Source organism: Populus trichocarpa, chromosome 8, assembly GCF_000002775.5.
Source record: "Populus trichocarpa isolate Nisqually-1 chromosome 8, P.trichocarpa_v4.1, whole genome shotgun sequence".
Taxonomy (NCBI): domain Eukaryota; kingdom Viridiplantae; phylum Streptophyta; class Magnoliopsida; order Malpighiales; family Salicaceae; genus Populus; species Populus trichocarpa.
Genome location: NC_037292.2, coordinates 5,014,275 through 5,027,722, shown reverse-complemented (window position 1 = coordinate 5,027,722; position 13,448 = coordinate 5,014,275). Strand labels below are relative to the sequence as shown.

At 33.9% G+C, this 13,448-nt stretch overlaps 2 protein-coding genes across 4 annotated transcripts; one reads left to right on the top strand and one right to left on the bottom strand.

Annotated features, from left to right (window-relative positions):
• Positions 1 to 533: 533 nt before the first annotated feature.
• LOC7462134 (YTH domain-containing protein ECT1) lies at positions 534 to 4,696 on the bottom strand. 3 transcript variants are annotated; one of them, XM_024606129.2, is made up of 10 exons: positions 4,460 to 4,696; positions 4,236 to 4,354; positions 3,890 to 3,954; positions 3,627 to 3,795; positions 3,442 to 3,521; positions 2,764 to 3,204; positions 2,136 to 2,681; positions 1,805 to 2,017; positions 1,559 to 1,714; positions 534 to 1,097 (listed from the first exon to the last, which is right to left on the bottom strand). In XM_024606129.2, exons 2-10 carry the CDS (start codon positions 4,276 to 4,278, stop codon positions 999 to 1,001), a joined length of 1,812 nt encoding a protein of 603 aa, XP_024461897.1. In that variant the 5' UTR covers positions 4,279 to 4,354; positions 4,460 to 4,696; the 3' UTR covers positions 534 to 998. The 3 variants fall into 3 exon arrangements, with proteins under 3 accessions (XP_024461897.1, XP_024461898.1, XP_002311277.2); XM_024606130.2 differs by having other exon boundaries at positions 534 to 1,094; XM_002311241.4 differs by lacking the exon at positions 4,236 to 4,354.
• Positions 4,697 to 10,603: 5,907 nt separating this feature from the next.
• On the top strand, positions 10,604 to 11,801 carry LOC7462133 (mediator of RNA polymerase II transcription subunit 22a). Its single transcript, XM_024607442.2, has 3 exons — positions 10,604 to 10,853; positions 11,148 to 11,213; positions 11,425 to 11,801. Exons 1-3 carry the CDS (start codon positions 10,683 to 10,685, stop codon positions 11,662 to 11,664), a joined length of 477 nt encoding a protein of 158 aa, XP_024463210.1. The 5' UTR covers positions 10,604 to 10,682; the 3' UTR covers positions 11,665 to 11,801.
• The last annotated feature ends 1,647 nt before the right edge of the window (positions 11,802 to 13,448 follow it).

Below are 13,448 nucleotides of genomic sequence, written 5' to 3'. Positions count from 1 at the left end.
AGCATGACTTAAATTGACTTTGACACTGCAACCTTTTTATAGTAGTGAATCCAGATACGTTCCTGTGTTTCATCGTACAGAGTACAGACTGCTTGATCCGAGAGTTTTTTTTTTTTAATTCACAGCTTCATGACTGTCAAGCACCTCGAAGTAGTTGATACGGATAAAAATCTATTATGTAGTTTTCGTTGTCGTCTGCTTTTACATTCTGGTGTAATAATGCTAGGCATTGTAAGAAATATGCTAAACCATATCACTGGCAATAATGCTTGAGGGTTCTGGTAGATTTGTCTATGAAATTTAAGAATCGCCAGATTTAGTGTCTTGATCACACTTTCTCTAACCCTTTATGACTGGTTCGGCCCCTGACATTTGCAAGTAGCACTCCCTAGAAACGGGAATCAGTGTAACGATGATAACTTTGAATCGACGAGACAGTAAAGTCCACTTCGTTGTCAGGGATAAAAATATATATATGATCTCGCATTTTTTGAAGAATCATCGGGATATAAACACCACCAAAAACGCCGTAATTTCTAGTTTACATTTCATCTTTTTTGCGATTTTATTAATGTGAGAATCAAACCTAAATAAAATCCTAACCAGCCCTTGACCACTTTGGAACCAAATCCCAAGGGCATAAAACATTTTACAAAGGGTAATAAAATAAACCACAGAAGACTAGATGAGGGCGAAAAAAACAAATTGAAAAAAAAAAAAAACGTACAACTACATCATTACCCAATTCCCTTGCTATTAGTGGGGGGATGGGCTTCTCATATGGGTACAGAAACGGAACCATTTTGATTGTCGCCAAGGCACCAACTCCTCCTGAAATGTCAACTCTCGGTAAAGCACAACAAGGGATCTTCGTATTTTTTTCTGAACTTTTCCCCGTTCAGGTGGGGCATTTCCATCAGCAACTTTAGGCTGTACTTCCATAGCTCCAAATGCAACTGCTGGTTTTAGGAACAGAGTCCATCAGGGCTTCTCTCCCGTCATTCTTTCGTGTTGTCTCCAACCTGGGTATAGACCATGTTTTTTGTAGCAGATATATCCATCGACTGAAAACCAGGAATCAAATCATCTGTTTTCTGCTGTGAAAAATATAAGCAAATCATGTTAAGAATAACACACTGGTAAGAGAAAAGGCGTGCATGTCTGAAGGAGATGTTACAAGAAAAAAAAAAAAAACCTATCATGATTATAACACTTTTTTAAAATTGAATAAAGTCAAATCCCAATTCCAGATCTTTAAAGACATAACATCTCCACTACCTTAGTTGTATGGAGAACCCTTCTTTATTCTTTAATATTTTATAAGGGAAGAGAATCAATTATAGAATCTTAAGATTAACAACTTCACGCTATTAGCCATTGATTCTAACAGCAAATATAATTATCAAACCTCCAATGATAATAATGACAACATGGTCCACTATTGAATGCCCACTCACCAAAGAAAAAGAAAAAAAAGATTTGAAGGGTTAAAACTCTAATGAGAGAATGTGTGCACTACCTAAATAATAAAGAATACGAAAAACAGTATGAGACTAACCTGTTTGTGATCAGAATGGGGTATGAATGGCCTTGGTCTTTTCTCTTGCATCACCTTCTGGCGACTCTCATAAAAATCGAAGTCATCCAATATTGATGTCTTTGTAACATAGTTTTTGAATATGTTCAGAATTTCAATCCCTTGAGGAAATTTAACCTGCAAATGGGAGACAATTAAAATTAGGTCAGAGGAGCACAGAAGAAAAGGCAAAAGAACAGCATCAAGAAAATGGTTAGTGAAGCATACTTCCTGTGTGTCTCTGCTATTAATTACAGGCTTGTTCTCATTATTCTCAAGTATTATATGCCGTAGCTGTGGGTTTGGAACATCTTTAATGATATGCCACTTGACTGGGAAATAACCATTCCACTTGTCCTGTTGCCAGAAATCCATGTTTTTATTGAAATCAACACGGCCAACCATCTCTGCAACTCCACAGAACTGACCGCTTGCATTAACCTGAAACAGCCAATAAAATTTAAAAAGGCATTAGTGCATTAGCAAGGAGAAAACAAAGGAGCACAGTAGATAGCGCCTGAAACTCGGTTGACAATGATAATGATATCCAGGAGCATACCGAAAAGAAAAGAAACACGGGACAACTGTTGCCTTTCTCTGCTATCTTCTGCTGTGCATCTTGATATGCGCTATCCAGTCTCTTATTTCCATTAGGAGTACTGGCCCACACATTGTATTTGATGCTTTTGTGAATGTCATCTTCACTGTAAGATTTGATAACAAAGAAAAATGCATGATTGTATTTGGTTGGAAAGTCAGGAAGGTTATATTGATCCCTGCTAATAACTGAAGCTATGCTGTTACTGTTTCCGTTCCCATCAGGAGCCAAAGATCCAGCAGCATTACCTCCACATACCACAGAACCTTTTGCATTGGTTGTCCTGGGACCATAATTCTGTTCATTAGGCAATGCATCATCGATGCCATTAGTCTTGCTTCTTGTTTTTGGCTTTTCACTGCCTCCCCAACCCCTTGCATTTACTTTAGTAGTGCTATTCGGATAGAGCATTGCCCCCTTCCCTGGATTATAAGGTGGAAACTTTGCAAATGGAAAATACCCTTTGCCCATTACATCTGACGGGAATGGAGAGGCATGCTGTGAAGCCTGGAAGTTGAGGGAAAACAAATATAAAAAAAAAAACACAAAAGAAAAAAGATTTAGAACAAAGTATAAAGAACTGAAATACCTTGCCCACTGATTTTAACTGGTTGCTCATGCCATGACCAGATGAGACATCCAATGTTGGAAGGGAGTTCTTAGTTTCCAACGATTTACTCAAGTCAGAAGGCAGTGCCTTTTTTGGAGGACCACGAGCTTGACTAGGTGAAGACATGTTTGGTTTAGAGCTAGGAATTTCCAGAATTCCACTATAGCCATTCCCATATGTTCCATCCCCAGCAAAAACTGACGGATCCCATAGGTATGGCAAATACTCTCCATAGGGAACAGGATTTGGAATGTATCCAGGGGAAGGAATGGATGGTTGGAACACGGAGGTTGGTGAATATGGTGGTTGAGCAATAAATTGCCCATCGACACCAATCATGCTCACGGGCACATAAGGGCTGTAAGCAGGGTGTATTCCTGGCATGAAGTAGATCAAAGACCCATTATCTGCTTGCGTAGCCTAGATGAAGCATAAAAGAAAGTCAGATAAAGTATCTGCATGATTTTATAAAATCCCACAAATGATACATTTGTTGCTGTTGAAATTGAACTTTTTACGGTCAAAGAGTTTCGAAATTCCATCTAACTACCTCGACAGTGACTATCAAGTTAGCAAAATGAAAAGTGATTAAAGAAGAAAACATATGACAACTTCCAATATCATTAATCACCAGCACAAAGATTAAAAATTCCTTACAGTGTATTGAAGTTCGGTTCCATCGCCAGCAGCGTAGTATAGTTGATCATTAGACCCTCCTCCAAAAGTAGCATCATAACCTGGTAAAAAGCTACTGTAAGAAGTGAAAACATATATACATAATCAATAGATATATACACAAACAAAAACAACTGATTGTACTTGATCTGCTGAGACAAACAAACCTGGATAGTAATATCCATAGTAGCTCCCCGCAGGATACATCATGAAGGTCTGATCCGTCGTCATGGACTCTTGATCCATATCACCACCTTCTTTGACACTTCCCGTTGCATCTCCTGCCGACGATATACACGATGTTGCATCTGATGGGCTCCCATCGTTTGAAGGGACCTAAAGTAACCAAAACCCGGATTTGTAAACTCATTAATTCAATCATTACACGTGCAATTCAAATTCGATCAACGGAAGCTAGGGACTAAATTACCGTATTGGAATCGGAGAATTCCAGAGAAGGATCCACCTTAAGATTCCTCGTCATTTCTTCAGTAGCTGTTCATCAGAATTTTTTTAAAATAAATAAAAAACAGCAATGAAAACCGTAGAATAAACAAATATATTTGCAATAAAAAAAAAAGCACGCAGATCTGAAAAATTATTGAACATAAAATAAAAACTCAAAAAACGAGCTGTATAAAATAGGCAGCACAGCAGGCCAATTATTGCTGTATTAAACCAGTCATTTAGAAAATTCAAAAACACATAAACAATAGAAACCAAAAAAATCAAATCAAATTGGCAAGCTCTTTTTAAGAGAGACGTGGTGGGATTACGTTTACGAGATTGCTGTTGTTGTTTTTGAGAATGAGCAGCCATGAAAACTGGAAGTAAATAAATAGTAGGAGCAGCAAGACGGTAGGATCCAAACACGGCCTTAAAAGGCAGGCTCTTCCTATATATCAGAGAGAGAGAGATCCCTTTTATGTCTTCGAAAAGAGGAGGAAAAGGAAAAACAGAAGCAAATGAAAAGACGCCGAAGAAATCCCAAAGTACCCACCGAAGATTGCGTTTTGCTGTTCAAACCAACACTGATTTCTTTTGATATTTCTACACGCCGGGAATATCGGACTCGTGATCGTGCTCTGATCCCGCTTTTACCAGAGAGCAATCCCCAAATATCGGGGCCCCAAAAATAAACTGTAATAATAATAAAAATAAGAGAGGGAAGAGAGAGATGGTGTTCGTGTGTGTTTCTGCAATTGTTGTTTGGGAGGAAGGGGAAAGGGAGGCGAAATGAAGGGAGAGGGAAGCGCTTAAAAAATAATGGTATGGGGAAGAGACGGTGGAGAGGATGACACGTCAGTAACAGGTCAGATAGATCCAATGGAATCTTTTGTGTTTGGGTACGTGCATCACTGTTTGTTTTCCTGTCCGTTCGATGACCCAAACAGTGTAGTGTCCAAGAAAGGGGGGCGGTTGATTTTTTTATCAGTGACTCTGTTCATGTCTCACCATAGCCAAATCAAATCATCCACGATAATTGAGTTGTGGCTTTTTTTTATTTTTAAATTATTTGTTGTATAAAAATATTAAATTAATGTTTTTCTAAATAATTTAAAATAGTTTTAATTTGCTATGTTTAAATTAAAAAATATCAAAAATATTAAACGTTTTTAATTTGAGTGCGGGCGTGAAAGTTTCAAAACCATCGCACTTCCGTTAAATAATACAAGGAAAAGAAATCCATCAAAATACACTTAAATGTTGAGATTTCTTTAATCATTGATCAGAACAACTATTTGCCAAGTAAATATTAAAATTTTAATTTTTATACAATTTTTTTATTTACAAAAAAAAATATTGAGTTTAATTTCTCGTCATTCTAAATAATTTTATTCTTTTTGTCACGAATAAATCTACTGTTTAAGTATGCCATATCCTATCGCACTGCAGTCAAAGTCAAGAATCTAGCTCCAAGAAATGGAGGATTCGAGATGTGGCTCCTGTGTATTTAACAGGTGAATCTTACCCTCTTTAAAGTGTAGAGCTTCGTTGATGTAAAATTTACTAGATTCTTGACCCTTGTGGGTTAAATATTTTTGTCAAATGAAAAAAATTATACAATTTTTTTTTACTTGTTTTTATAGTTAAAAAAATTATAAATAAAAATTAAATATCTTATCCATATAATTAAATAAATCAAGAATTACATGTGTTAGTAAAAAAAACATAAATAATAACTAAAAAAGTTGGAAAAACTAAGAGAATGGTGTAAAGTAAAATATTTAATCTCATGAGATATGGTATTTTCCATGTTGTATTTACTAAATTTATTTATTAAAATAATTATGATTTTAAATTTTTTTACTAAATTGTTTATTAAATTTATTTGTCAAACGATAATAAAAATCAACAACACAAATTAAATTAATTGAATATATTAAAAGAAAAAAATACATTATGCAATGTTGCATATATTATAAATATTATCTAAAAATAAATATTTTTATATTAAAAACTAAAATTCACATATACAAAGGAGAAAAAAATATATAGATGAATTAGAGAAAGCTCTTTAAAAACTAAATGTATAATGAATAATAATTATCACTTAAAATAAGTTTTTTAAATAAAATAAAATAGACGAGAGATATTGATCTAAAAGTGATTTAAAAAAAAACATATGAATTTTTTTTTGAAAAAAAAAGAGAAAAGGCATGTTGCTGGGTTTGGAAAATCAGGTTAACCCGCCTGATTTATTTTGTTAGGACCCGCATGATTGAGTTTTTTTTTTTTCTCTGTGTCAAAGATAGACGATGTGTTATATGTTTTATCTAGTTTGTAGTGCCCAAAAAATAAAAATGTTTGTTTTTAGTTCTAAATTCTAAATTTTAAAACCATAGTTTACCCAAAACATTATAGGAAGCTTAAAAAACTTATTAATGTTCTTAAAAAACTTATAAAATTCAAAATCAAGAAACAAAAAAATATTATAAAGACCACTATGTTTTTATTATGAATTTAAAGGCAAAGAAACCCTTAATGTGAGTTCCACACCAGGCTAGGATGAACTCCATTGCCCTTCATGACACCTTAAATCCAGAGGAGAAGCTTGGCAATAACTGAACAGTTTCTGGGCCTATGAACACGGCATCGAACTGGACATTTTTCCATCGCAAATAAATAAAAAAATGTATATTTCTTATAGCACCAAGGCATATTGATCATTTCTTTTGTGCTCTATTCAATCTCAACGAAGTTCTTTTGCTCACTGTATCCGTTTGAAGGGGACTACAGTGAATTTGCCACGTAATCTGCAAGTGTTGGTGGATTCCACTATTGCGCGTAGACCTCCATGGAGTATTTGGTATAGCGAACGACTCTCTATTGTCCACATAATCGGCTGCAGACCACATTCGAAAGATAAAAACAGGATCTTAGCTGCAAGCCCAAGACAAAAGAAAGTACTGCAATAAGGGAGATTTTTTAATTTAAAGTAAAGAAAAAATAAAAAAATTTAAATTTATTTTAAAAATAATTTTAAAATACAAAAATAAATAGGATCTTAAACAGCATTACACTATTACAGTCAGTTTGTTTTCGGGTAAAGTGTTTTTATAAAAAATTAATTTTTTTTATTTTGATGTGTTGATATAAAAATATAAAAAATATATTTTATATATTCTCAAATAAAATATATTTTAAAAAAACACAATTTTAAATAGATTTAAAGTAAAATTAGCCGCGGTGCGGAATCTACTCGAACTTAAAACAATTGTTTCAGTTCTATTAAAACCCGTAGATTAGAACAATTATTTAATTTCTACTAAATTCTTTATTTTCAGTTTCGAACGCTGTGTTGATTTTGTTTAATATTATCAATATTATCTCCTAAACTTCAAAATCATTAATTAACTTTGTAGTCTATATTCTATTATTATTGATCCCACGCGTATCGTTCTTCTTCGCTATGAGAAAATAATGTTATTTCATAAGAAATTTCTCAAGGAATTTTAATATACAATTTTAATTGAAAAATCAAAATTATTTCTTGAATAAAACTGATTAAAAAAAATAATATTTGGTGTCACCATCGATGCCACCTGGATAGTTGGAGATATTTTTGCAGTTTTGCGCTCAGTAAGATTTTCAAGCTCGCAAATAATAGAGACAAAAAAGAGAGGGAGAGAGAGAAGCTTCAAATTGGTAACGTGTTTTCCTGTTTGATTTTTGACTTTTTTTTTTTAAAAAAAAAAACACACAGAGGACAAGAGGAGGATGCTAGAAGAAGATAAAATCAAAATTGGCACTATCCAGTTTGCTTAGTGTGCAAGTCTTGCCAGTCATCCATTTATTCCATTTATTCCATGAAAAATATTTATCTCGGTGTTTCTATTATTAGGAGAGCATGGACTGCCACGTTTGACCTCTACAGTAGCCTGCACGTGTCAGGCTCTGCTGGCACTGAACCATCGAACTGGATAACCATGAAATTTTTTGATATCCACAGACCCTCCGACCCAGATTGAATGCATACAAGGATCAACCACCTCCACTGCTAATAACGAATATAAAATATAAATCTTCCTCCCTCTCTCTAATTCATCCAACATCAATATTATCCCAGATGATCCTAATTATAAACAAATAAAAAAATTCATAATTATTTTTTTTATTTTATTAACGTGGGTGTCCGGATCAGTTTGCGGACACCTCGACTAATCTCACGGACCCTGAAATTAACGACCATGTAAGCCTCCAGTAGTCCTGAAATTTGTGGGATTCAAACTGGTGACCTCTAGAAAACAAACCTAGAGCCTAATTAATTGAGTTACACCCCTCTTGGTTATTTATTATTTTTATTTTTTTTTTAAAAAAGAAAAGTATCCTTACACTCTCAGAAATTATATCCTCGAGGTTTTTAAAACGAGGAAGAGTGCCTTCCTAGTTGATTAGCAGAGACGCTAAAACGCATAATAATTCACAATAAAATATCTTTATAGTTCAGTCCCTGAAATTCATTTTTCTCCAATGGCTTCTTTTTATGCCTAAATTCATCACCGAGTTATTAAAAAGTATTAAGGAGGGGCATAATTGAAACTAAGATTATCAAAATGTAAAATAAGGAGAAAAGGGTGGTAGTTTACAAACGGGTGAAAAATCCACTTTGGTCCTTTGACCTTTTAAACCATAACTTTTAGGTCCTTGAATATTTCAAAATCTCAACTGTGACACATAACTTTATTTTTCTTACTTTCTGGTTCCTGATTTGAAAAAAAAAGAAATTAATTGACTTTCAGATGATAGAGAAAAAAAACCAGTTGATGCCAATTTAGTCCACAAAAAATATTAATTTATATGACAATGAGTTTTATTCGACGAGAAGAGTTTCGCTTATATGTTTTCATGGCCTCCTCGTTGTCTAAAATGATATATTCAAGCTTGAATTTATTTATTTTTATTTTGGGTTAATTTTAGATTTTCTGATGTCATATATAGGTTTATTAAGGTGTTTTGGGGCAGAAATTGAGTTGAAAATTAGGTTTTTATGTGAAAAAAACATTAAAAAAGTGATGTGTCGCTTGTCTAATTTTTCTTAAGAAAATTAGAGTTAACAACATGCCATCCACTCTATTTCCAAAAAAAAATAAAATAAGGGTCCATGCATATGGATAGTTTACAAAATGGGTCAGGCACGAAGGTTTGACTTGTTAGACCCAGCAACACTCATCCTCTTTTTTTTATTTTTTAACTTTTTTATATATATTTAAAAAATATTTTTTTAAAATTTTCTCTTTGATTTTTTAGATTTTTTATTTATCATTTCTTTAAATAGCATTTTTTAAATTATTTTAAATATATGTAATACTTTGAATAGATTATTCCAATTCTTCAATATTTTTTTTCCTTTATGTTTTATTCTTTGTAAGAAAAAGTGACTCTTAATATGTTAACAAAAGGGTGTGCATAAAAAGAGAAAGTTTGGGTAAAATGTCATAACTATCTATATTTATAAGAATAATTATCTTTTTAGTTTATAATTTGTCTGGCATTAGTAGTTATTTTTCGGTTTATTAGTTCATACTTTTTAAAATTTATTTTATTTAGAATAAATAATGTCTTCATATTGAAATATACTTGCAACAAGTTTTTATATATTACATTAAAAATTTATTTGACCTGTAATAAAGTGAATTTTTTACACACTTTAATATATTCACTTGCGTCTATTAGCCGCTGTAGTTATTTGCTTATTTATTTAACTAAATATACGGATAAGTTTTTTATTTATAATTATAATTTTTTTATCAAAGAATAAATTGAAAAAAATTGCATATTTATTAAAAAAAATATTCACATCATACTTCTCATGGTGACTTTCGATTCCAGTCCAAATCACCCTTCCGCGATCGTTAACATACTATATCAAATCATGTTTTGAGTTTTTATAATATTTTTTAAAGTATTTTTTATTTTAAATATATTAAAATAATATTTTTTTAGTTTTTAAAAATTACATATTTTTTTCTCTTGCAAGGAGAGAAACTTGATAATCGAAGTGCTACAGCAAAGTTTTATTTTTTTTAACGGAGATAGGAATTTATTACAGGGAAAGCTTTTACTGTTTTACTTCTAAATTCGAAGTCGAACAAAATAAAAAATAAATGAATTATATAAACATAGATAATAAAACAGGTTTACATAACACATCTAAAAAATACACAATAAAAATTTTACATAAAAAAAAAGAATCTATAATTCATATCTTGACATAAAATTTCATATGTAGATAAAAAACAAGAATCTATAATTCAAACCTTTTCAGTTATTTGCTTATAAATTGTAGTTCGAATGACATTAATGTTTATTTTATAAACAAATAAGTTTAAAATTCAAACCCTGAAAAAAAAAAAGTTTCAACTTCTCCGCCTAGCCATTCGCATCGACACTTGTTAACAGCCTCACGGGTGCGAGGCCGTGCATGGAATTACAGGGGAAACACGTTTTAAGAACCGGCTCATATCATATATTTCTATCTAGCTATTAGGAAAATAAAACAGTTAATTTTAATCTTATCTAATTGTTTTTTGAAGCTATTCCAGTGGGCTCCGAATATGGGTTTTAGGCGGCTCCAAGTTTTTGGTCCATACATTAAAAGAGCAGGCCGGAGCCCATTCGAGATAATTTCGTTTGTCCTTTCATCCTGACCTTGTGGCCATTGTTGGGTTTTTCTACCCTTCCAGTTCAATAGCGTGGCGTTATTGTCAGTGACCGAGAAAATGAACAAAGCCGGCGGAATTGCAATGGGAGGCGGTGGAGGAGTTGGAAGTGGGCCGACAACGGCGGCGGCTGCAGCAGCGGCGCAGAAGCAGAAAGCACTGATGCAAAGAGTGGAAACTGATATTGCCCACATCGTCGACAATTTCACTCACCTCGTTAACGTTGCTAGGGTAAACTTTGTCGTTCTTTCGTTCTTTTAATTGTTTTATTATTTAACTGAATGCGATTTATTTTTAATCGAATACTCCCGTTCATTATATATCCAGGGCCTTTATTGATTAGCTTGGAAATTTTTTTTATTGATTAGCTTGGAAATTTGAGAATTGAAAAGAGAGCTGGGTTTTTATTGTTGCTGTTATTTAAAAAATAGATAGCTGCTTGATTAATCTCTTATTTCATTGAATGGTTCTTAAAATTCCCAAAGAGCAGAAGAAAGATTCTCATTACCGGTATGCTTGTTGTAGATTAATGACACACCAGTTAGAAACTCACAAGAGGCGTTTATGATGGAAATGCGTGCAGCCAGAATGGTAAGAGCTGTCGCCTGTACTTTCTATCTAATGAATTGATGATTATATTTTTTTGAAGGATTTAGGGTTAACCGAGTCCGCATCACTTGATATTTTCAAACATCTATCATATTGAGCGAATGCATTGTCTTTGAATCGAGAGTGCCATTTGTGAATGCCTCTACATTAGCTGGGCCTCAGCCACTGTTTTTTATTTGCTTCCCGGGAACAGGTTCAAGCAGCCGATTCTTTACTTAAGTTGGTGTCAGAGTTGAAGCAGACAGCAATCTTTTCAGGATTTGCATCTCTCAATGACCATGTTGATCAAAGAATAGGGGAATTTACCCAGCTTGCAGAAAAAACAGATAGCATGTTAGCTAGAATTGGAGAGGAGGCTGCTGCTAGCCTCAAGGAGCTTGAAACTCATTACTATTCTTCTGCGCAGAGGACAAGTCAAACCTTAGAACCGTAACTGATATTCCTGATAAGTTACCATATCATTCACTTCTTTAATGGACATGTTTTCTGACTTATTTATATTGTATACTCATGTAATCACCGCCAACAATTTATTTGTACGGGAGAAAGATATTTCACGTGTTTATCTAATTTTCTTCTCACTAACAAAGCTGTTTACATTAAGTATGATCAGCATTTTCCTGTTTTAGAGTGAACACAGATCTTGAAGTCACTTGCATTTTTTACCGACGAGCTTCCTTAATTCAGTAACATAGTTCATGACTTCATATTATCGCCATTGATTTATGCTCGCAGAGTTCGTTTGTTCCATATCAGTGTTGCTTGGTTTTGATTAATGACATGTTTGGAATTTTTTTCGTTCTGTTGAAAAGCCAGTTCAAATCAAATGAGCATGGTGAAATATGGGCTGAAGCATGTTATGTTCATGTCGTCCGTGCCACGGTAGATTCAGGATGCCTTCACACAGACATCGAGGATGCAATGCAATGGGTCGCTAGATCGCCACTTCGTATTTATAAGCAAGCTACCCTTGAGTTCTGGGGAAACTCTGAAATCAACGCATTTTTCCCGCGCCTACTTAGATGTTGAAAGAATGAGAGAACGAGCAGGAGTCTGTTTGCGGAAAGATAAAAAGAGAGAGTTGCTAGGGAAATACTAAAGCTTCCAGCATGCACAAATCAAAGCCACATTTTAAAACCATACACGGAGGAGTGTGAACAGATCTGTTCGAAATAAAATGATCATATATTCATTTTATTTACAAATTCCGATATAGCAATCTCTTCGGGAAGCTGGTACGTACATCATTGTCATGAGTTCTTCACAACTCAATTAAGAGCTCTGCTGTCGGTTGAGAAATAAGCAAGTCCACTTTGTGCACTTAACAACTGTTAGAGATTTAGCAGCAGCAAAACACCAAGATCGGCCTGGATGCATGCTCGTTTACATTCTCGACCAATTTTAAATCGGCATGTTACTGTTACAGCTTCTTGAGTAAAGCTTTCAGATGTGGTCGAATGCCATTTTGGTTGGTGGCCATTTGAAGTTTTGAACCACACGATAAATCTCCGTTAACCAGTTCAAAAAATCGACTAATCTCCGTCACCTGCCAAAGAAAAAGGACGGTGATGCAAATAATTATTCTCAATCACCCACAATTAAGTCGAACAGAATTGTTGCATCCATGCAGCGCTCAAAAAAGATCACTGAAACAGGTTTGGTGCTTCTCTAAAGAAGTTGCTTTCTCGTCCTCGTATTTCTTCCGCATCTTCTTTCTAGACAAAAACATTCTACATTTGCATAATTCCTGCCCTTCTCAGTTGAACCAACTGCGTTTCTATATTTGCAGTGTTCATTCCAAGTTGTACCTCTGTCCTAACATCCATAAATGCTAATATTCTCATCCTGGTGATATAATTACTATCAACATAAATGAATAAGCTTAGCATTATCATTACTAGAATATTGACTCGTCGATGCCTATCTATAGAGTTTGCTTTTTCTCACAAAACGTTATTGCAAACTGTCCTTTCCTCTCAAGCCAAACCATGGACCGTGACCTCAAAAAACCATTAAATGGTTACAATGCTCAATGAGTTGCGAGGGAATTCTAGGAAAGGTTTTTGTCTAATGACCAAGGGAAAGAGCTTGAAACTTATCCAAGGAATAAAAACATAGTTTTAAAACCAGATTTATGGTAAGGCTCGGATCACGAGAGAGAAGATAAACCCAATCTTTTTTTTAAAAAAAAAGAATCAAAACATTTGACTAACTGGT